At 36.7% G+C, this 21,063-nt stretch overlaps 2 protein-coding genes and 1 long non-coding RNA gene across 4 annotated transcripts; all 3 read right to left on the bottom strand.

The window, feature by feature from the left end:
* Nucleotides 1–7,157: 7,157 nt before the first annotated feature.
* LOC109103992 (C-X-C chemokine receptor type 3-like) lies at nucleotides 7,158–10,098 on the bottom strand. The gene is made up of 3 exons (XM_019117340.2): nucleotides 9,767–10,098; nucleotides 8,934–9,275; nucleotides 7,158–8,398 (listed from the first exon to the last, which is right to left on the bottom strand). The coding sequence occupies exons 1-3, from the start codon at nucleotides 9,776–9,778 to the stop codon at nucleotides 7,637–7,639; spliced, it is 1,116 nt and encodes a 371-aa protein (XP_018972885.1). The 5' UTR covers nucleotides 9,779–10,098; the 3' UTR covers nucleotides 7,158–7,636.
* A 1,938-nt stretch (nucleotides 10,099–12,036) lies between these two features.
* Nucleotides 12,037–14,606, bottom strand: LOC109088694. Of its 2 annotated transcripts, none has more exons than XR_006159760.1 (3): nucleotides 14,360–14,606; nucleotides 13,633–13,698; nucleotides 12,037–13,055 (listed from the first exon to the last, which is right to left on the bottom strand). It is a non-coding gene; the product is annotated as an uncharacterized LOC109088694 (long non-coding RNA). The 2 variants fall into 2 exon arrangements; XR_006159761.1 differs by lacking the exon at nucleotides 14,360–14,606 and having other exon boundaries at nucleotides 12,072–12,133; nucleotides 12,941–13,055; nucleotides 13,633–14,275.
* Nucleotides 14,607–17,208: 2,602 nt separating this feature from the next.
* Nucleotides 17,209–20,220, bottom strand: LOC109103991 (C-X-C chemokine receptor type 3-2-like). The gene is made up of 3 exons (XM_019117339.2): nucleotides 20,147–20,220; nucleotides 19,256–19,377; nucleotides 17,209–19,166 (listed from the first exon to the last, which is right to left on the bottom strand). Exons 2-3 carry the CDS (start codon nucleotides 19,289–19,291, stop codon nucleotides 18,057–18,059), a joined length of 1,146 nt encoding a protein of 381 aa, XP_018972884.1. The 5' UTR covers nucleotides 19,292–19,377; nucleotides 20,147–20,220; the 3' UTR covers nucleotides 17,209–18,056.
* Nucleotides 20,221–21,063: the final 843 nt, after the last annotated feature.

The following is a 21,063-nucleotide window of genomic DNA, read 5'->3' as shown; positions in this document are numbered from 1 at the left end:
TTCTTCTTCTTCTTCTTCTTTTTCAGCAGCACACAAAAGAAGATATCTAAATAAATAAACAAACTTTTCTGCACAAAAAACAAAAAAAAAAACCTTTACAATATATATATAACACTCACATTATATGGGAAAAAAAAAATTTGAGTATCTTCTATGTTCCACAGAAGTAAGAAAGTAATGTAACAACATGACAGAATTTTATTTTTTGGCTGAATGATCCCTTTAACTTGAGCTTGAAGCCTTAATGTCAGCCACCATGTATCATCTTTGCCCCCTTCTGGTCAAAGCAAGTTACTTCAGCAAAAGTAATAGTGATAAACCAGAGGGGTGCCCAATCCTGTTCCTGGAGATCCACCATCCTGCAGAGTTCAGTGCCAGCCCTGCTCCAGAGAACCTAATTATCAAGTGCTTCTGAAGATATTATTTAGCTGTTCAAGCTGGGCAAATATGTCTATAGAATAGACATGCAGTTGGAGGTATTAAAGGAATATTCCTTTATATTAATTGTTAAAGGAACTTTTAGAGAATTTATATATATATATATTTTTGGTCGGAAGTGCGCCCTCTTGTGACTATTGTGCGATCTACACCCATATATTAAGCAAAATAATTTCTGAGAGTTAACTTAATTTTAGTACTGACTGATCATCAAACTGATTAAAATAATGTTAGAATAAAATAAATAAGACCTCAATCTGCGTCATGATGTAATTATAATGCATCATCATAACGCATTAATTATGTATGGCGCACGCAGTTAAACTAGTTTTGACATTTATGTGCTCTTAAAGTATCATTTCTAAAAATTAAAAATTAAAGTTAAAGGTTGTGTATTAGCCCATCATGTTTATGTAGTAGACTATTTTGAAATAGCTTTTTTGGAACATCTTAATGGCAACACTGATAGCGTGAACAGTTTTGCTTGAGTTAACTGCTTATTTAATTTTACTTTATTTTCTTTAAAACAAATGTAAGCTTCTGTAATGTTGTTTTAATTTCAGTTACATTACAGCTTGTTTTTAATTAGGCAAACCAAAAAGTGTCTAAATGTCTTTTGAAAAAGACCATATAGGACTGTAATCTAGCGGTCATAAAATGAAATAATTAAGTTAAAGGTATGGGTATGCTAATTAGACTAACTAGCTAGCTAGCTGGCTAACATCTACAAATAAATTATAAAATGTTGCCTTTATTTTGTTGCCTTTGTTGTCTGTTAGACTATTTTAGGCATTTCATATTGCTCATATTTCTCTTTGTTGTAATAAGTACTTATCACTGTAGGCATTGTTGTGGGAGTAGCTCACGTCTGGTCTCTTCAGTAGGTTATTTTAACAGATTCACTCATAAAATACCTGCTTCAACATCTCCATTTATTTATTATCACAATTTATTTACTACTTATTTATGTTAAAGGGTTAGTTCACCGAAAAATTAAAATTATGTCATTAATGACTCACCCTCATGTCGTTCCAAACCCATAAGACCTCCGTTCATCTTCGGAACACAGTTTAAGATATTTTAGATTTAGTCCGAGAGCTTTCTGACCCTCCATTGAAAATGTATGTACGGTATACTGTCCATGTCCAGAAAGGTAATAAAAACATCATCAAAGTAGTCCATGTGACATCAGAGGGTCAGTTAGAATTTGTTGGGAGCATCGAAAATACATTTTGGTCCAAAAATAACAAAAATTACGACTTTATTCAGCATTGTCTTCTCTTCCGGGTTTGTTGTGAGTGCATTCATGATGCTGCTGACGTACGACGCTGCTGACGTGTTTTCTGGTGCGCCCAATAACAAAGATAACATGTCAGCAGCGTCGTATGTCAACTGTCACAGCAGTCGTACTCACAACAGACAATGCTGAATAAAGTTGTAATTTTTGTTATTTTTGGACCAAAATGTATTTTCGATGCTTCAACAAATTCTAACGGACCCTCTGATATAACCAACCTCCCTGAATAATTTTCAGTTGTACTAGCATAAAACCTGTAGCTGTAATGCCAGAAATCTCTCTTCGTTAATGCTGTAAAACTGCAATACAATAGAAAATAATGTGTTGTGGTGGGAGAAAGAAGGCTCAGACTCAACATGTGGTGAAATATCCATGGAAGGGCATTTACTGAGTGATAATATTGAAATTAGTGTAGGTGCTCCAAGACGCATGATAGACAGACCTTCAACCGTGAAGAATACAGAAGTGAAGGCATGGAAACCTGCAGGAGTCTTCACTCTAAAAAAGGCTTGGTTGTTTCAACCTGACTTTGGGTCAAATATGGACTAACCCAGCTGTTGGGTTAAATTTTTTAATCAAACTTTTAACCCAAAAGTTGAGTTTGGTTAAAACAACCCAGTAATTGTTAGTGTTGCAGTCTGGTTTCCTTAGTAATCACCGAAGCGCTTGGGTAGCTATAAATATATATATATATATATATATATATATATATATATATATATATATATATATATTACCACATTGCCAGTTTTCTGTGGTATGACATCAGTGTGATGTATGCGATAATAAAATCAAATGTGCTGTAATAAGAAATGTTCTTTATTTTACAGTTTACACTTCAGTGTATGCGTAAACACAATACATGCTACCCATTGCATGCACATTTATAAAAGTCCCTGACCTTTAGGCCTCTAACTACCTAAGTGCCCTTTTTATATTTACATTTTTTACTTTGTGCCGTGGCATTAATTCTCAATTAACCATGTGCCCGATAACTGCATTTAAGTTCTAATTCTGTGAGATCATACGAGCCATCATACGAGCAGTGCAAAACTTGCAGTCTTTGCACTTGATTACTTGTTTGCTTACATGATGCATTTCCTGTGTTTGGTCCAAATATTCAAGGGAGTGTCAAGACCACAAGTGTGTGTAGAACTTTTTATTACATGATGGGACACATTTTCAGTACTTTGCATTTTAAAATAAACTTCTTAATGTCTGTTCACTAGTGCCATAACAGACGACACAATATAATTTATTTTGTGGTGCTTCTAATTAAGTACACACCAATCTTTGCACCAATAAAATGTGCAACACTTTATGTTTACTACCAAATTATATGTCATATCTAATTATTATTAATATTTAACTTACACTGGAGAGGTTTTCGTGACATCTCTGCAAAATGTTCTACTATTTATTTCCAGAACATTATGTGTGATGGAATATGCTTATCCTCGAATACCGCTTCAAATGTTGGTTTAGTGTGTGTTAAGGGCACTGCCCTTTGGCATTTTTAAGACCTGGGACAGTCGTGCACACATCCTTTCTGTTGTGTGCAGGCACTCTCAAGTGGCCAAGACTGCAAGTGTGGGTATTTGGACAGTAAGTGATAGTGAGGTGAAGCTACAGTTTCAGTGTCTCCCCCAAACTCTTGCAGTATGGTGTATGAAATCAAAGTACAGTGAGAGTGATTCAAAAGCTTAAAGAGTCATCTGCTCTCCAATCACTCTTGTGGTACTTTGATGTCATACCTCGATCGGTCCGCGCAGTGCCGATGCATCTCGAACAAGACATTGATAAGCATGCTCAGTTTGATTAGCTAGAGCTGAACTCTGCAGGAAAATGGATCTCATGGGCTAGATTTGAGGATCCCTGATTTAATTGGTATAACAGCACAATAGTTTAGCACGGGTGTCCAGTCTTGGTTCTGGAGAGCCAATATATGGCAGAGTTTAGCTCCAACTGTTCTCAACATACCTTCTTAGAAAATTTTAGTAATCCTGTGGCCTTCCAGGTACAATGCAGCATAATTAGATACCCCATTTAGTGATGATTAGTGTAATTAAAAGATTTTCAAAATTATGTAAATTTTTTTAGAAATAATTTTGAGAGGGTGCCCTTTTTTACTTGATCATCTGTCTTTCAAAACGTCTGTGCACGGCCATTCAATAGTGCAATTAATAACCTTGTTTCATGGCCACTATTTAACTAAAGTAAAATGAGGGAACAAATAGGCCACAAAGTGTCCACGATATATTGAAAAAAAGGGAACCAATTAAACGAAACCATGATTAAAAATGTGAATGAATGAATGAATGAATAAATAAAATTAGGAAACGAATGAGAAAAGAAAAAAGAAAGATATTTCAGATAGCATGTCGAGTGCGTCGCTTCACTGAGGTTGCAGCCAGGCACACACAGGGTGCTTCCCATTTCTTATTTGTGCATTCTTGTTTCCTTTTCTAGCGTCTTAGGATGTGAGGGAAGGATACACCCATGTATCCTCGCCAAAGACTATAGATACACAAAAACAGTCCACTTGCATTACTATGAATGGGGAAAAGTCAAGACTAGCAGTTCTTTGGGGAAGGCCCTCTGTACAGATTTGCTTGTTCTTTACCACAATCCCTGTTGTTTGGCGACTGCTGTGTGCCTGCGCTGCTTTTGATGGGAGAAGTACCAGACTGTGTTCGGATCAAACCACATATTCTCCTGGGTCAGCCTCGGTGCTGGTCATTGAAGTGCTTAAACCATTTAGTTCTCCTTTTGATAATGACAAATGTAGAAGAACATTTTTTTTTTTAGTATACATAACAGTATTCACAGTAGTTACACTAACAGACATTATTTGGTTTGTTATACAACTTTTATACATAAAAGTGTATAAGTGAAAATACAATTTTCACTGAAGCTTAGAGGGCTGACAAGTGTAATGAACATATAGCCATAAGTGTTAATATTCACAGCCATGAGTGTTAATGATCTTTGCAGTTAGAAAATTCACAGATATTCATAAGTAATGTAGGCCTATATTTAGAACATTTTATGAGTTCGCCGGCCCATTCAGTCTTGAAAGATAATGGTCAACGAACTTGGCTTGCTGTCCTTGAAGGAGTCTCAAACCAGAGGCTCAGCTCGTGCTCCCCCCATGTTGGTACTATGTGAAAGAAGAATTACTGGAGGAGAAGGGGAGGTGGAGGGAAGCCAGAAGAATTGTTGCTGGGATGAAGAAATGACTGCTGGTAATGATGACTGAAAGGATTGAATGATTAGGCTTTTCCTGAACCTACGCGACCAAGTCCTCAAGTGGACAAACCAGTCTAAGAAAGACATGTCAAAACAAGTTTGTGAACACATACTGTAAGATTTAAACAAGCTATTCAATTGTACTCAACCATAATCTACCAGGGGTACTACAGAACACACACACACTATGTTTTTGCTACTGGTCCAGCCAAAGAAAGAAGTAAAACAACAAAAACACATTTCAAAACACTAGATGCAAATAATGAGTAAAGAGCACTGACTAGAAAAAAAATGAAAAATAACATCTACTTGATTATCACACTTCACAAAAAGCTGACAAATGCTGCAACACAAACACAAAACAGCACTGGAAATTAACACTTAGCAAAAACGCAGTTTCCTCATTCTGAAAGTGGTGTGAATATAGCTGAAATTTTGACAACCAACTGCATTTACTCTCATTTTGTTTATTTTCTTTCATGTATTGATGATTCATGATTCATGAAATATCAGATGGAATATTGATGATGATATTGTCGCATGACAATGCAATCATTCTGTCATTGTCATGCTCACCACATGTTCTGTTTCACAAGAGGAACTGAAGCGTGTCAGACACATGTGGTTATTTTTTGTGTGCATGGCCTCGGAACACATCACAATAAAAAGAACTTTCTAAGAAACCAATCTATTCAAAATGGACTGTCTATTCACAAAGTCATTGGATTGGCTCACGTTTAATGTGCTTATGTAAAAAACTGCTTAACAGTCAGTTCCTCACACTTTCTATACTACACACAGGTCCTTCTGTTGTTCACAAAGATGACATCCTGAAAGTATTTCGAAAGGACACTACATTGCAGTACTGTTTTCTCTCTCTGTTCACCACATGTTGTTATTTCGGTCAATGGGGTTTTTCCACTAATAAGAACACCAAAGAATTTATGTCCGAAAATCCCAACAACGGTCTTTCCCAATTATCAGTTGACACTGTACAGAAAGTGCTATGAATTTCGCACAGGAAGAAAGTACTTCCTCCAAAAGGGTTCGGAAGAAGACTTCCTGTCATGGGCTTTTTTATCTTTATTCATCAGCAGATCCGCTGATGGTACTGATGAAATTTTAACACACTTAAAAAAAACACATTTAAAACTGTTTCTCCCACCTGCAACAGATTTAATAGACAAAAATAACTTTATGGTACAAACATAAATGTAACAGATGATGATGATGATAATAATCTTTATTTTCTATAGCACCTTTAAATGTTACATCTCAAAGTGCTTTAGATAAACTAATAAAACAACAAAAGACAACATATGTGACCCTGGACCACAAAAACATGTATACATCATCTGAAAGCTGAATAAACAAGCTTTCCATTGATGTGTGGTTTGTTAGGAAAGGACAATATTTGGCCGAGATACAACTATTTGAAAATCTGGAATCTGAGATTGTAAAAAAAAAATCAAAATACTGAGAAAATCACCTTTGAAATTGTCCTAATTAATTCTTAGCTATGCATATTACTAATCAAAAATTACGTTTTGATATATTTACGGTAGGAAATTTACAAAATACCTTCATGGAACATGATCTTTACTTAATATCCTAATGATTTTTGGCATAAAAGAAAAATCGATAATTTTGACCCATACAGTGTTTTTTTTTTTTTTTTTTTTTTTTTTTTTTTTTATCTATTGCTAAAAATATACCCCAGCAACTTAAGACTGGTTTTGTGGTCCAGGATCGCATATAAAAATGCAGAAGAAAAGAAATCCACTCAAAACACTTAAAAATAGAATAATATGGAATTAATACAAAAATTCAAGTAAGAGCCAGTCTAAAGAAATTAGTTTTAAGGCGAGATTTAAAAATGTCAAGAGATTTCGCTTGTCTTATTTCAATAGGTAAAAAGTTAGCATAGTTTTGGAGCTAGTGAAGATAAAGCTCTATCTCCCATTGATCTTAAACAGGTTGACGGAATAGTTAACAGACCAGTTTCAGATGAACGAAAGTCACGCATTGAGGTGCAGGGAGTTCAGACAAATATTGAGGTAACAAACCATACAAAGCCTTATAATTAAGAATGTTTAAATGGTTGTAAAATGTGACATTTGATGTGTTGTGTAACTAATTAAAAGTAGTACATTTTAAAAGAAACCGGTTATTATCCATTGAAAATGATTTTGTATTTGAGTGGGAATGAAGACATCTGTTAATCAAGCAAGTGGGCACAGAACCGACCAATGGCCAAACACTGGCTGATCATATCAATCCATTACTAAAACCATTGTTCCAGAACATTCCAAAACATTTACAGCACAGCGATAATAAATAAACAAATAATTTAAACAAATAAAATTAAATAATTCCCAGTATGATTTTACAGATTAAACAGAATTAAACTGCAAACAAGTTGGCCAGCATTTTATGTCCTTCCTTCATGTCCATATTTTAAATTTCATCCTTTATCATCCATAATGAAAGATTATTTCAGAATTCATGTACAGAAACCTTTGGAGGACTGGGTTAACTGGGTTATTCCATACTTGGTGATATCTATTAAATGCTCACATGTTAAATGAAGAATGCATAACATACTTCGAGATACAGTGCGTCTGGAAGTCAGTGTTTTATGATCCATATTTTTCATGTATCATGATCCTGGTGTTTTACTGTTGAATTAATGTCACTCATAGGTTGAAGTGAACCTTGTTCCTCTTGGGCAGATGTGTTTCTATTTATTACACTAGAGTCCCAAAGTGAAACATCATTACTCTCTGTTTCACAAGCACTGAACTTTGTCAAAGTCAGTACACGATGCCTGAACTCTTTGGAGAGACAGAGGTAAATGACAGGATTAACAACACAATGGAGAAGCCCAAAAACTGCCGTTATTTTGCTAGCTGTCCACTGCCTCCCTTCACACTCTTCTGCCACTGCTGAAGAGATGCTCTCCGCTGTCTGTACAGTGTTCACGATGAAGGTAATGTTGTAGGGTGTCCAGCAGATAAAGAAAACCAACACAAGGACCGCAATGATAGCTGCCCTTTGGCCCTTCTTCTTCTGCTGGCACTTTGAGTTGTGACGTAACTTAAGCAGGATGAAGGAACAGCAGCACAGTAGCAAGAGTAGTGGTAGAACAAAAAGATGTGGAAAACGAGAGGCAAGACGCCAGGAATCAGGCGGATAAGAGTGAATACATTCCAGTTTACCCTCATTTGTGCCACTGACGGGACTCAGAAAGATCCAATTAGGGATGGAAAGGAGCAGGCAGAGGACACTAATCAGGCAGCAACAGTAAACCACCACAGGCTTTTTACAAGAAAACAGCTGTACTCCATGGACGATGGACAGATAGCAGTCAACACTGAGGCAGGCCAACGTGAAGATACCACAGTAGAAATTGAACTAAAGAGAGAAGGAAACAGTTATTACTACAAAACTACTACAATAGACTGCTATTGACAAATTGGAATGTCCAAAAATCATTAAAATTAACTTTCAACCACGCCTGATGTAGGGCTGGGCGATATATCTAACGATATGATCATGCGCATCTAGTCAGTAAATCTAGTTCCGTGATTAGCGCTAAATCGCCATCACCTGCTTTCAAATGGAGCAGCATTTAATTGACAGTGCCGTAGTTCACTGACAAGGTACGCAATATCGCGTTGATTATCGAAGGCGATTCATCTGGGATAATGAACGCGATATTGCGTAGCTTGTCAGTGAACTACGGCTCTGTCTAATAAATGCCGCTCCATTTGAAAGCAGGTGATGGCGATTTAGCGGTCATCAAGGAACCAGATTTACTGACTAGATGCGCATGATCATATCGTTAGATATATCGCCCAGCCCTAGCCTGATGGCTGAAACGCTATTAAACCCAAATACAGCTAAGAACGTATCAAACCAATACATAAACAAGCCAACAGTAACTCACCTCGAACAGAACTCCAGACAGTTTGCAGACCTCTGCTCCCATGGTCCATCCCTTAACCGCATCTACAGCCCAGAGAGGAAGTGTAAAGAGCAGCAGACTGTCTGTTAAGCTCAGAAGAAGGATGAAGATGTCCATCACACTCAGGTGTAGCCTCTTAAGAAACAGTATTACCAGCACCAGTCCGTTTCCCAGCAGCCCCCATAAGATCCCTGCAGAGTACAGCAGGGGCATGAAGACCGCCAAAGCTCCAGAGACTGTGCTGGACGGACAGACCACTTCCTTGTACTCATAATCATCATAGTCGAAGGTGTTGTTATTCTCAAACAGTCCGTGCAGGTCCACCTGCATGTTTGATTAAAAATAAAAACAGACTTAACCAAGGGTCAGTGAGAAACTATAGATTTATATCCGACTGCAGCTACTCGAGAACTAAGTTGTCAGCTGCGGCGAGTGTTTTTTATGTGCAAACTGTCACATGCTGGGTTTGCACATTATGTTGCAACAAGCTAAATGAAAGTAAAACTGTAGGCGGAACAGCTGAAAGCTGAAGGGGTCAAGGCCCGCGCGCACATTCAAAAACAAGCTAAAATATCCTGCTTTGACATTGAACAACTGCTTAGTTGAACTACTAACGCATACATATATGTGTGTTTGATTTAAGTTTGCCAACCCCTTTAGTTGCTCTCGTTAGTGAGTTACTATGGTCAGAGATCCAGTTCAAGATATCTGTATAACAAACGTTTAAACTCGACACGGCAGAACATTTAGACGAAACCGATAGTGACAGAATCATGAAACTTTACACGCAACTATAAGGTTACGAAAACACTTACAGGTGTTGCCATGTTCTTGCTTGTCTTTGTTTCTTTGTCTTCCTTTCTAAGCAGTCCGTGTTTTCTTTAGTTTACGTAACCCGTCTATCTATTGAGAGTGTGTTTGCTCATTTCCAATCCATTTGGTTACCGTGCACGCGCAGAGTGAAAGAGAAAGATAACGATGATCCTGCCTTTATTGATTTTCTTCGTCTTAACCCATTACATCACCCGGGAAGCTCTAGATCCTCCCTACCTGCCATCCCATGCACTCTTGCCCTAGCAGGTTATAGCTAAAAATATCTTACACTAACTTGGTAATGTACACATTCACAAGTGGTTTCAGCAGATGTAATGCGCCCTCTAGTGTTTGATAGTCTAAAATGCAGCTGGGCTAAACATTCCCCACGGTAACCTATACATAGAAAGACGCACACAAAAGTGTTGGCTGTTCAGTGATGCTGAAGTGGTGGTTGAGGTGCTATATAGCACCGCTCCCGTATAAAGAACCTGTTAAGCACAGATGGTTTTTCAGCGGTTCTTGGGGTGGTTGAGGTGCTACACCACTAGTGCCATATAACTCTGTATAACCTAGTCTCTTAGTTTAGTTGGGGTCTTGGGAAAAGGTTAAAAAGAATATGAATTTGCCATCGTAGTAAATTCATATTCATAGCAAACATATGAGAGTGGAGTAACATTTAAAATCTCAAGAGGAGAATGGTGTTACTAATCTACATAGCACCGTTTGACAAAGGAGCTGTATAGCGCTTTTTTAAGGTCATACACTCTAAAAATGGCTGGGTTAAAAATAACCCAATTGGCAACCCAGCGCTGGGTAAATATTGGACAGAACACATGCTGGGTTAACGTAACCCAGCATGCTGGGTTACACACTTTAACCCAGCAGGCTGGGTTGTTGAGAAAACCCAAGATATAGCCATTTTTTACCATTTGTGTGTTTGCATTTTTGTGGTTCTGGGTTATTCTTGCTGGGTTATTCTCATAATTTCCCCTATGCTTAACAAGACAATCATGGATTAATAAATAATGAAGAATACAGGTTATTTAGACTGTTAAAAAGTTATTTTTAATGCAATCTGACATTCACAAATGTGTCAAAATTTGTACCAATGACAAACAACATGCAATTTTCTTTTTTCGTTTTCAACAAATGCAAAAATCACAGAAATACAGTTGCAATAAATAAGAAAATTAGTTCTGAATGACCTTTGTCTAGCTGTTTAATTATTATATTTTGACATGTTTAACTATTTAAATACACAGTGAAATGACATTGACAATTAAAATTTAAAAAGACAGAGAATGCAAAATCATTTAAAGATGTCCTAAAATTTATAACAGGTATATAAAGACTCCTAGGTAGATGTACACTGTTTAGGGTAGTAAAGGTATAGTTCACCTAAAAATGAAAATACTTTCATTTATTACTCACCCTCATGTCGTTACAAACCCGTAAGACCTTTGTTCATCTACAGAACACAAGTTAAGATATTTTCGATGAAATCCAAGAGCTTTCAGACCCGGGTGAATAATTACTGACAGAATTTTCATTTTTTGGTGAACTATTGTCAAACACTTAGAAAGCTTTGAAGCAAAGATCTACAGCTGAGAGCAGTGAACTCTGCTATAGAGCCTGTCTATGGAAGGACAATTTTCAAAAGGAATTGCAAATTATATTTTCAATTGCGTTTTCCACATGTGACAAATTGTGACATAATCAAAACACAATTGCAAATCTTGCATTACTGTTTGCGTTTTCACTAATGCACAGTGACTGCCAAATTTCAAATGGAAAAGCAAAGTCCACTTGCAACTATATTTTCCATGTATGATGAGTAATGAGCCTGTTATATTTAAAAAATACAGTGTCAAAGCAGCTTTACAGTATTAAATAGGAAAATAGTGTGTAATAATGCAAAAGGACAACAGTAAATACTCAATTTTCAGTTAAAGTCAGTTCATCATTGATTCAGTGATTTATCGTCCAGCTGTGCAATCAAGTAGTGTCCCCACTAAGCAAGCCAGAGGCAACAGCGGAAAGGAACCAAAACTCCATCGGTGATAGAATTGAGAAAAAAACCTTGGGAGAAATCAGGCTCAGTTGGGGGGCAAGTTCTCCTCTGACCAGACGAAACCAGCAGTTCAATTCCAGGCTGCAGCAAAGTCAGATTGTGCAGGGGACTCATCTGGTTCCCGATGTCTTGTGCCGATGTCCGTCTAGGAGACAAGGTCTTTACTGGGGATCTGTCTCTGGGGCTCATCTAGTTGTCCTGGTATCCACTGTCTTTCAGGGCTGTAGAGGTCAACTCTAGGTGCTGATCCACCATCTGATCTGGATACAGACTGGATCCGGGTGGCTACGGTGACCTCGGAATAAAAATGAAACAGACTAATGTTAGCTTAGATGCATCATAAGAACAAGTACATCGGGTGTTATTAATTACCACGTCTGCTTTTTCACTGTGTCGCACATGTAACATGCCAAAACTGAAATGGAATCGCAATTATTTTAGCATCTGAATTTCCAATGCCTCACATGGAAACCTGTCAATCTGTGTCAGGGGTGGGACCATACTATGGGGTGTGTTTGTATTGGGAGGTGACGTCACTCAAAGACAATTGTGCCAAATGCTTTGGACAATGGAGGTAAAGGCACTACTAAAGGCAGCTGCTACTCCGAGAGATGTGTGTTAAAGAACAGACAGTGCAACCCGGGTCTCCCTATATTCTTGGCACCTTACACAATAAATAATCTTTTTAGTCATTTTAACCCCAAATGCAGCTACTATCCCCTGCTAACGGTGGGAGCCACAATGGTACTATTGGTCAATATTCACCATTAACCAAGTGCTTTTCACCTGAGGAATACAATATAGGGTAAGATGCAAATAGGCAAATAAGAGTAGAACTGCAAGGTTGTTTTACTGACGTGCATCAGAGTGCAAACAGTGAGATTTGGGGTAAAAACTACAAAATATATCCCAATACAAACATGTCCCATAGTATAGTCCCACCCCTGACACAGATTGACAGGTTTGCGTGTAAGGCATCTGAAATTCAAATGCTTTTCAATTGCGTTTGGTCTATGTCACAATTTATGCGTCCAGATGTGGAAAAATGCAATTAAATATACAATTTGCAATTCCTTTTGAAAATTGTCCAGAATGTCCTTACCTGTCCATTGATTATGATCAATGTCTGATTGATCTGCTGGCATTTTCAAATTGCCATGACAAATGGATGGGGTTTTGTGGACTGCTCGGTTAAGGAATTCCACGTTTGTTCCAACCTATAAAATAAAGTAAACAAAATACAGATTTTTAATAGCAGTGATTCAGTTCAATAAACTGTGTGAAGTTCATCATGAGTTAAATTCACCTATGAGTAGGTCTACAGAAGCTGAATATGCTATAGTGATTGGCTGAAAGGTGTGCTTTCAAACTGTGTAACCAATAGGATGTTACAGTCAGTATAATCACAGTTTTATATTAATATGCTGGCTATATCGAAACACACAATCACAGTCACTGGCACACAGATATGTGAGATCACACTGCATAGTCACAAAGAAATTTCTATGACAGGTCACGCAGGTACTGGGTTACTCTGCAGCTTTAAAATAGTCCATATATAAACACTTATAGGTGTACCAAAGTGATTTGGGACAAGTCAAAAACACTATCTGGAAAAATGGGTATATGATGTATTTTCTCATAAAATTATGTACATTCTGACAACAAAGTTACAAAGTGCAGCTTTAACTAGCACGAAACAAAATTATATGTGCGTTTAATTTACGCAAGTGTTAGTTGATTATCACAGACAAACAATTATGTATGTAAAATGTATAATAAACATGAACTTACCGTTACACGTCTCGATAAGACTGCATTCGACGAGTTTTTCTCTCACAAATGTATCCATGTGCTCTTCTGACAAAAAAAAAAAAAACATTTTGAATTATGACTTACCAAAAACCTTTATTTACGTATGTAAAAAGACTTTATAAACCACACAGGCATCAAAAATCACCTCACTAACGCAGCCTACGGCACTCGCTGTGCGTGCGCGCACTTTGAAATGTATCGAGGCCCTGAGACGTCGATTCCTTTCCGGGAATCACTTTGTCCGAGAACTGATGAACCGGTTTATTTGAACCGGATCGTCGGTTCTTTTAGACCTGCGGTCCAGCGGCATTGTACGTAATTTGTATGATTTACATGTCGATATGGACAACTGCAGGCGTTAATATTAGAGCAGAAAGTCGTATTCACTTATTTTGACTCACTTAAATGTTAAATTCGCTTTTCAGTGTCAGAAACGACTCTTTCCTCTATTTTCACGGATATTCACATATTTCAGCCTTCCGTCGCTGGCTGATACTTAATAAAACTCTATTAATCTGTCGTCTTAGATACCTTAACACGATTATGCGAGTACACGTAACGTAGAATGGCCGTTTGAGGTAAACTGTTCGTCATTTAATATAACTAATGTTGGCCTGTATAAGTTTAAACAGTATTGTTTCCGCAAATAAAGTTATAATTCTGCCAGTTTAAAATAATTATTAATGAAAACATTAAATAAACTTACCTTAAAACAGTTGAAACCAGTGGCTTTGCCCCGTTGTTCTTCCAAAATGACAGTTGGGAAGCGATTTAAACATCTTCAAGGCGCGTTAAATAACCCAGCGTTGCAACCCAGCAGGTTTAACTCAACACCTGGTAAATTGAAACTACCCAAAAGTGTTTAAAAAGTAATAAAATAACCCAACAAAATGACCCAACAGACTCAGCCCAGCATTTTGGGTTAAAAAATAACCCAGCCGTTTTTAGAGTGTATGTAGCACTTAAAGTGGTTTCCCTGATTAAAAAGCCATTGAACCATTTTTAATGCTATTTAGCACCATTTTTGTTTCAGTTGTGCATTATCTCCCAAACCACAAACCCTCACTCTGTTCTCCACACTGTTTGTCTTATATGGCCCTACTGTTCCACTGTCATGCAGAGTTTAGCTCTAACCCTTATCAGACTCACCTGAACAAGATAACCAAGGCCTTCAGGACTACCAGAAGACTGCAGGCAGTAGAGTAGGCTACGATCAGGGTTGGAGTTCTTCAGAAAAGTGAATCTCGAAGGCTAGAGTTTAGAGACTTTTTACATTTATGCATGGCACACATAACATTTCTGGAACATATTCTGGACTAATTATTATTATTTATTTTATCCTGCAGAGTTTAGCTCTAGCCAGCTCCAGCATGTCTGCGGGACGTTTCTAGTGAGACCTTAGCTGGTTAAGGGAGAAAGGTCTAACTCTTCAGGACAGTGGCCCTCCAGGAACAGGTTTAGACACCCCTGGTCATAACAGTTCACAGCTGCCTTGTGTTAAATTCTTTCTGGTTTCCTAAAAATACTGGCATGGACATATTTTTAGGATATTAACTTATTAAAAGCAGAGCTCATATTTTAATGGTTTGTTAAGCAATCAATGATTTAACACAAAATTATTATAATGTGATGATTCATGATACAGGTTCTCAATAGTGCTGTAACATTTGAACCGAGGAATCGGAGCTCGTGTCGAGAAAGTGGGCGTGCCAGATGAAGCCTTGATTCGAGTATTGTGTTAGAAATCATGTGACTAATGACAAACGAAACCTGACTTTCGTGTGTGATTCACTTTGTGTGTCCCCAGATCTTACTTTACGAGTACGGTTTCATTCGGACTTACTCAATTACATTTTTAAATAACCAGCCACACAAGTAATATAAAGAATGCAAATTATTTCAGGAAAATAAAATATCGTAATATAGTAACCTATATTATTCTTCTGTTACATCATATTGATATCTTCGGGAGCACTTGATTATTGTTGGATAAGGGTCTATATAAATAAAAACAAATAAATAAAATATAAAATAATTAAATAATGGTAAAAAAAGAAGAAGTTTGTTTTCAATGTATGTTTTCCAAGTGTAGCAATTAGGTTTTTTTTCCACCAGATGGCAGCAATTTTAACAAATAGCTACATGATATATTCTCATATTTTCTTTATGTTTCAACTTAAGTTTTGATTTTCTGTCGTAGTGAAGAGGCATAGGCCTACTCGACTTGTGTAGAAACTTTTTTACATAGGCTATCTGAATATTTACAATGTCAAAATAATGTCTGTTAATAATAATTTACTTGATAAAATCTTTGTTCATTCTTTTACAAAAAAGAAAAATGTTAGAGTAGCTATATTAGCCTATTTGTTGTTTAATAATAAAAAAAAAATCTCTTAAAAATAAAAAAATCAGATGGGGTGAATTCGACAGAACAACCTATTCATTTCTAACATCCACAAAAACTGAGAGGCGTCGAGCGCCCTCTTCTGGCATGACATTTCATTGCTTGTGGACGTCATCTGACACCCTTAGCAACCTTGTGTCATAAAGCACATGCATGCTTTGTAATCACAGAGAATCACAGAGAAACCTGCTAGCCAGCTTGCTTGACAATAATGGATTGGTTGTCCAAAACAAGTTTTTTATCCACCTAAAAATAAATAATAATAATAAAAATAATAATAATAAAAAAATAAATGCTGTCATGAATTAAATTTTTTTCCTATTGAATCAGTATATTTGGGTTTGATGAATTGTTAGGGCTTGTCCCATTTGTTTAATAGACAAAAGGCTTTAGTTTACATCAATGCTTTCTACTTGCTATTTCTATAATGGGGTCAGAGTTAAAGCATTCACTAAAAACCTTAAATTATTAAAGATATGAAATCTATACCTTCAGAGTTGAGGCTCAGCAGATGCTGTAGGTGTGGTCCTTATGCAGGAGAGTTCCAGTCTGACTCACAGCATTTCCTGACCCCCAGACTGCCTGTCAGCTAAAGCTCTCTGAAAGAAAACTATTTTTAATTTTTAGAAATTTTAACATAGATGAACTAAAGCGATTATGCCATTGGGTTTAATTTGTGGCTATCATTCTCAGAATAAAATAATAAAAATTAATAATAATAAAAAAACATGCCCCTTTTAGACTTGCACTCTATTAATTTACTAACAGCTTGTTTTCTTTAAAAAAAAAAGGGAAAAAACTAGCACTACCTTCTCTAATCGTTTTGTATTCTATCTATTTGTTTTCTTTTTTGTTTATTACACAATTAACAAAAGCAAGCTTGCTATATTCTTATCCTATTCTATCTTTTTATTTTATTTTCTTTTTTCATTTTCTTTTTTTTTATATGATTAAAAAAAGTTGCTACATGTACTGCATTAAGCTAACTGAGACTTCTTATAGCACTTGCATATCATTGCTCTTTTGTTGATTTTGATTGCTTTCATTGTCCTACTTTGGATAAAAGCATCTGCAAAATGACTAAATGTAATGTAAATGTATAATACATCTTCAAGTAATTTAAATAGAGATGAAAATAGAGATGAAACAAGTAAATGAAACAAGTAATTTTAATGATCAAAGAAAAGCTATAACACCTTTTGCTGTGTTTCCTTTGTGGCTGTCATTCTCAGAATTCATATGTATGTTACATCCTCTCCAGAGCTGAAGAAGATTAATAAATGTGAGTCACACAAACCTGTATTACAAGAGTAATGGAATCTACACTTTATCAGAGGTGGCAACACAAAAATAACAAAAGAAACGTTTTACAAAAATTACATTTGGAGAAAACATCCTGGTATGTAGCCTATGTTCATATCTATTATTTACTGTATGTGATGTGTTATGCCATCTACTTAAAATATCAAACAACAGATTAATAAAATGATAAACAAAACTCAATTTGATGTTACAGTGTTATTAATAAGAGGAGAAATAAAGCAAGTTGATGTGGAGCCTGCTTTCAGTTCCTGCTTGTGACACCAGACCACTCACAGGATGATTCATTGTTACAGTTATAGCTGCCACAAAAGGAAGAATCGCTGATGAAAAAAAATCTACAGCAATTTTTATAATCAGATTTTTTGCCTCAATATGTAATGTTTGGAAAATATAAAAGATATAGACCTTATAATTGAAATGAAGCAAATATGGAAAGAAATGGTGTAATTTTTGGATATTCTCATTCGTATTTAAAACATGCATGTAGATCTGACAAAGTCTCATCCAACAGAATGGATGTTAAGACTGCATTAGAAAATACCATGCTTCAAAAAACATTAAAAAGTTATAATATCTCTCAGATTACACAAACTGAAATTGTGGTTTCTTCCCAATTCCAGATAAAAACACCCGTCACTTGTATTCTTGTACTCTTGCTCATGTATTTGCACTCTTTTCAGGCCATGACAGAGAAGTACGAGGTATTCTCACTCTCCACTGAGCTGAATGATCCAGTAGGCCTGCGGGTTGATCCCCGACCATTTGCCCATCCTGCTAATCCGAGGCACCCCTGGGGTCCTAAAGCAGCCTTGCACATCTGGGCCAGCTCACGACGGAACTTTACCCCCACAAGGCCGTAGAGTAGTGGATTTAAAGCGCAATGCGCTAACCCCAGGCTTTCGGTAACGAAAATGCCCACATCTAGCACCTTGTTGAGTGCGCAGGTTTTGTCAATGACCCCAAGAATCTGCAAGCTGTCAGTCATCCGCAAGGCATTGTAAGGCGCCCAACTGACTACAAACACAATGACCAATGAGATGATGAGCCTCAGAGATCGTCGTTTCTGCCTACGTGTGGCGTGGCACAGTGCTTTGAAAATGTGAAGGTAGCAGTACAGCATGACTAATAGGGGAAGTATGAATCCAAGGATCATGCTAACTAGCTGCATGCCAATCTGCCATTGCTGGCTGTTCTCTTGAGAAAAATCTATCTGGCATATCAACCGATTTATGCCGTATAAATTCACCACGTTACGGTAGTACACGTCCACCATCGCCAATCCCAGGCAGACGCTCCAGATGATGGCACAGGCCATTTGAGCGTGGCAGGTCTTGCGTCTCCAGCTGATATTAATGGCATGAACAATAGCCAAGTATCGGTCAAAGCTGATGCAGGCCAGGAATAGCACCCCACAATAGACGTTCAGCGAGAACAACGCTCCAGCTATTTTACACATGAATACACCGAAAACCCACTCGTTGATCCACTCGATGGCGAAAAATGGCAAGGTTACAGCCAGTAGGAGGTCAGAGATGGCCAAATGGAGCAGGAAGGTGTCTGTCAGTGAGAATGAGCAGGGGCTGTGTCGACACTGCCGATAGCGGCGGATCACGCACAGAACCAGAATGTTACCCAGTAGTGCCAGGATAAAGACTAGAATGTAAGCCACGGGGGCAAATCGACTAAGAATGTCCCATGTTTCCTTCAGACTGCAGGGGGCAGCAGAGTTATCATCTGGTCCAGTGAGGTCACTGAAAGTAATGTTTGCGTAGTCATAATCTGAGTACTGTAACAGAGCAAAAAAAACAATATTCTGTTAATTCAGATTGGCAACTTTTTTTCTGTTTCTTTTTTCAGTGCTGTTTTAACACTCACCTCTGAGACATCTGTAGATGTTGTGGAGTGCTTCATGATGAGCTTCAGAGAAGTGAGACATACAAGTAAAATAGTGGGCAGGAGGTGTCTCTCACCTTATCTTGTCTATATGTCTCTCCTTTCTTTTGGGCAAATGTAAGAAAAATAGAAAGATAGAGAGCGAGAAGTCAGGCCACAGAAATTGAATCCTACTCTTACAACTACTGAAAGGGGAACTGAAGGATCCGTCCACAGGGAAATAAAACTGCACTCAATTGATAAATTTAAAAGAAAACATGTTTTTGAAATCCCCAATTTGCAGAGAGCAGACGTTTTCAAAGATTTCTTGAAAACACCTTTACAGCATCTAGCTGAAAGTGTGTAAAAATATCTTATACTTTTTTTAAAGGGTACTTTATAAAGGGTTCTTGGGGCAAAAGTGGCAATAGTAAAGTACAACTATAGGGAACTGAAATTAGCATTGCATAAGTTTATCATATGCAATGAAACATGATATAAAATAATAATAAAAATAATATTTTACCATTATCTGCCATTGCCATATGTATTTAAAGAATTTTGATGGATGTAGTGTTGTTGCTAGTAAAATCATTGAAAAAAGACAAGGGAATTATTATTACTTGCACTAACTTTTTCAATGAATGTAAACTAGAAAGAATATTAATAATATATATATTGTAACTAATTTCGAAACCAAAATATTTTCACACTACAGTGAAATTATTTAAATTCTAGATAGTTAATTATAACTATACATATTTTAAATATTTTCAAAAATAGTGTACAGTCTAAAGAATCTATTTTTTTTTTTTTTAAAGAAGAAGCATAGTTGTGTCAGGGACTAACATTTAATACTAGAGTTCATCAGAAGCACAAATCAAAGTCTCGTACCTGTTTTCTCTGTGCTGTCTGTGCAGAGTTGACTGACCCAGATCAAATGTGGTCTGACTATAACTGAAATTGTTCAGGAAACACATTTATCTCAGTGCTTCCTGACTTTTTCTCTCTTCCTTTTTTTGTTCTCTCCACAAACCATACTCTTACTGGAAATACTTTCAACATCATATGTAGTGTTTTTAAAAGGAGCTTGTAAAACTAAGGAGAATCAGTTTTGGTTAAAGCATCTTCTCTTTTACTGCTCAAATCTGTTTTATCTCATTTTTGATTAAATGATATTTTGATTAATATTTCCTGTTAATAGACAGGAAGCCAATAACCACAGTCAGTTATAAACAACTTAGTGATACGTGTTACTTTTTTTTTTTTTTACACTTTTTACATTTATGATGATTATAATTTGATTTATTGGTTAATTTATTTATATTTGAAGTATTTTTGGTATTTTTTGCCAGCATTTAAAGCAACAACAATAATAATCTGGTTTCAGGTGGTTTTAATTTACATCAAACAATTGGAGCCATAGTCTTGCTGCACTGTGTCTCTCGCTCCTCCTTGTTATTTCATGTCTCATGTATTCTGTTCTATGCAATATAAGGGCAAAAATATAACTTCAAAAAGCAAGCCAGTAAAGGTACTGTGACATCTTATGACTTTGGGCCTATAGTATATATAAATATAGAAACATAACAGCCTTTAGTTAAAGCGTTATTCTTAATCTGCCTTATATGTTACGTTTCCTCAGCAGGACCGGATATATAATCTTTTCACACCCTGAATTCACACTCAAAGTGTTGCATATGGTTTGTGATGACGGAGTTTTTACGGTGCTTTTTTTTTCATCCATCCCACTCTCTAGGTTGAGCATGAATACAGTGTAACATATAATATTGTAACGTATAAGAAAATCT

The sequence above is a fragment of the Cyprinus carpio genome, unplaced genomic scaffold, assembly GCF_018340385.1.
Source record: "Cyprinus carpio isolate SPL01 unplaced genomic scaffold, ASM1834038v1 S000006723, whole genome shotgun sequence".
In the NCBI taxonomy this organism is placed as follows: domain Eukaryota; kingdom Metazoa; phylum Chordata; class Actinopteri; order Cypriniformes; family Cyprinidae; genus Cyprinus; species Cyprinus carpio.
This window is presented reverse-complemented; position numbering and strand designations above follow the sequence as displayed.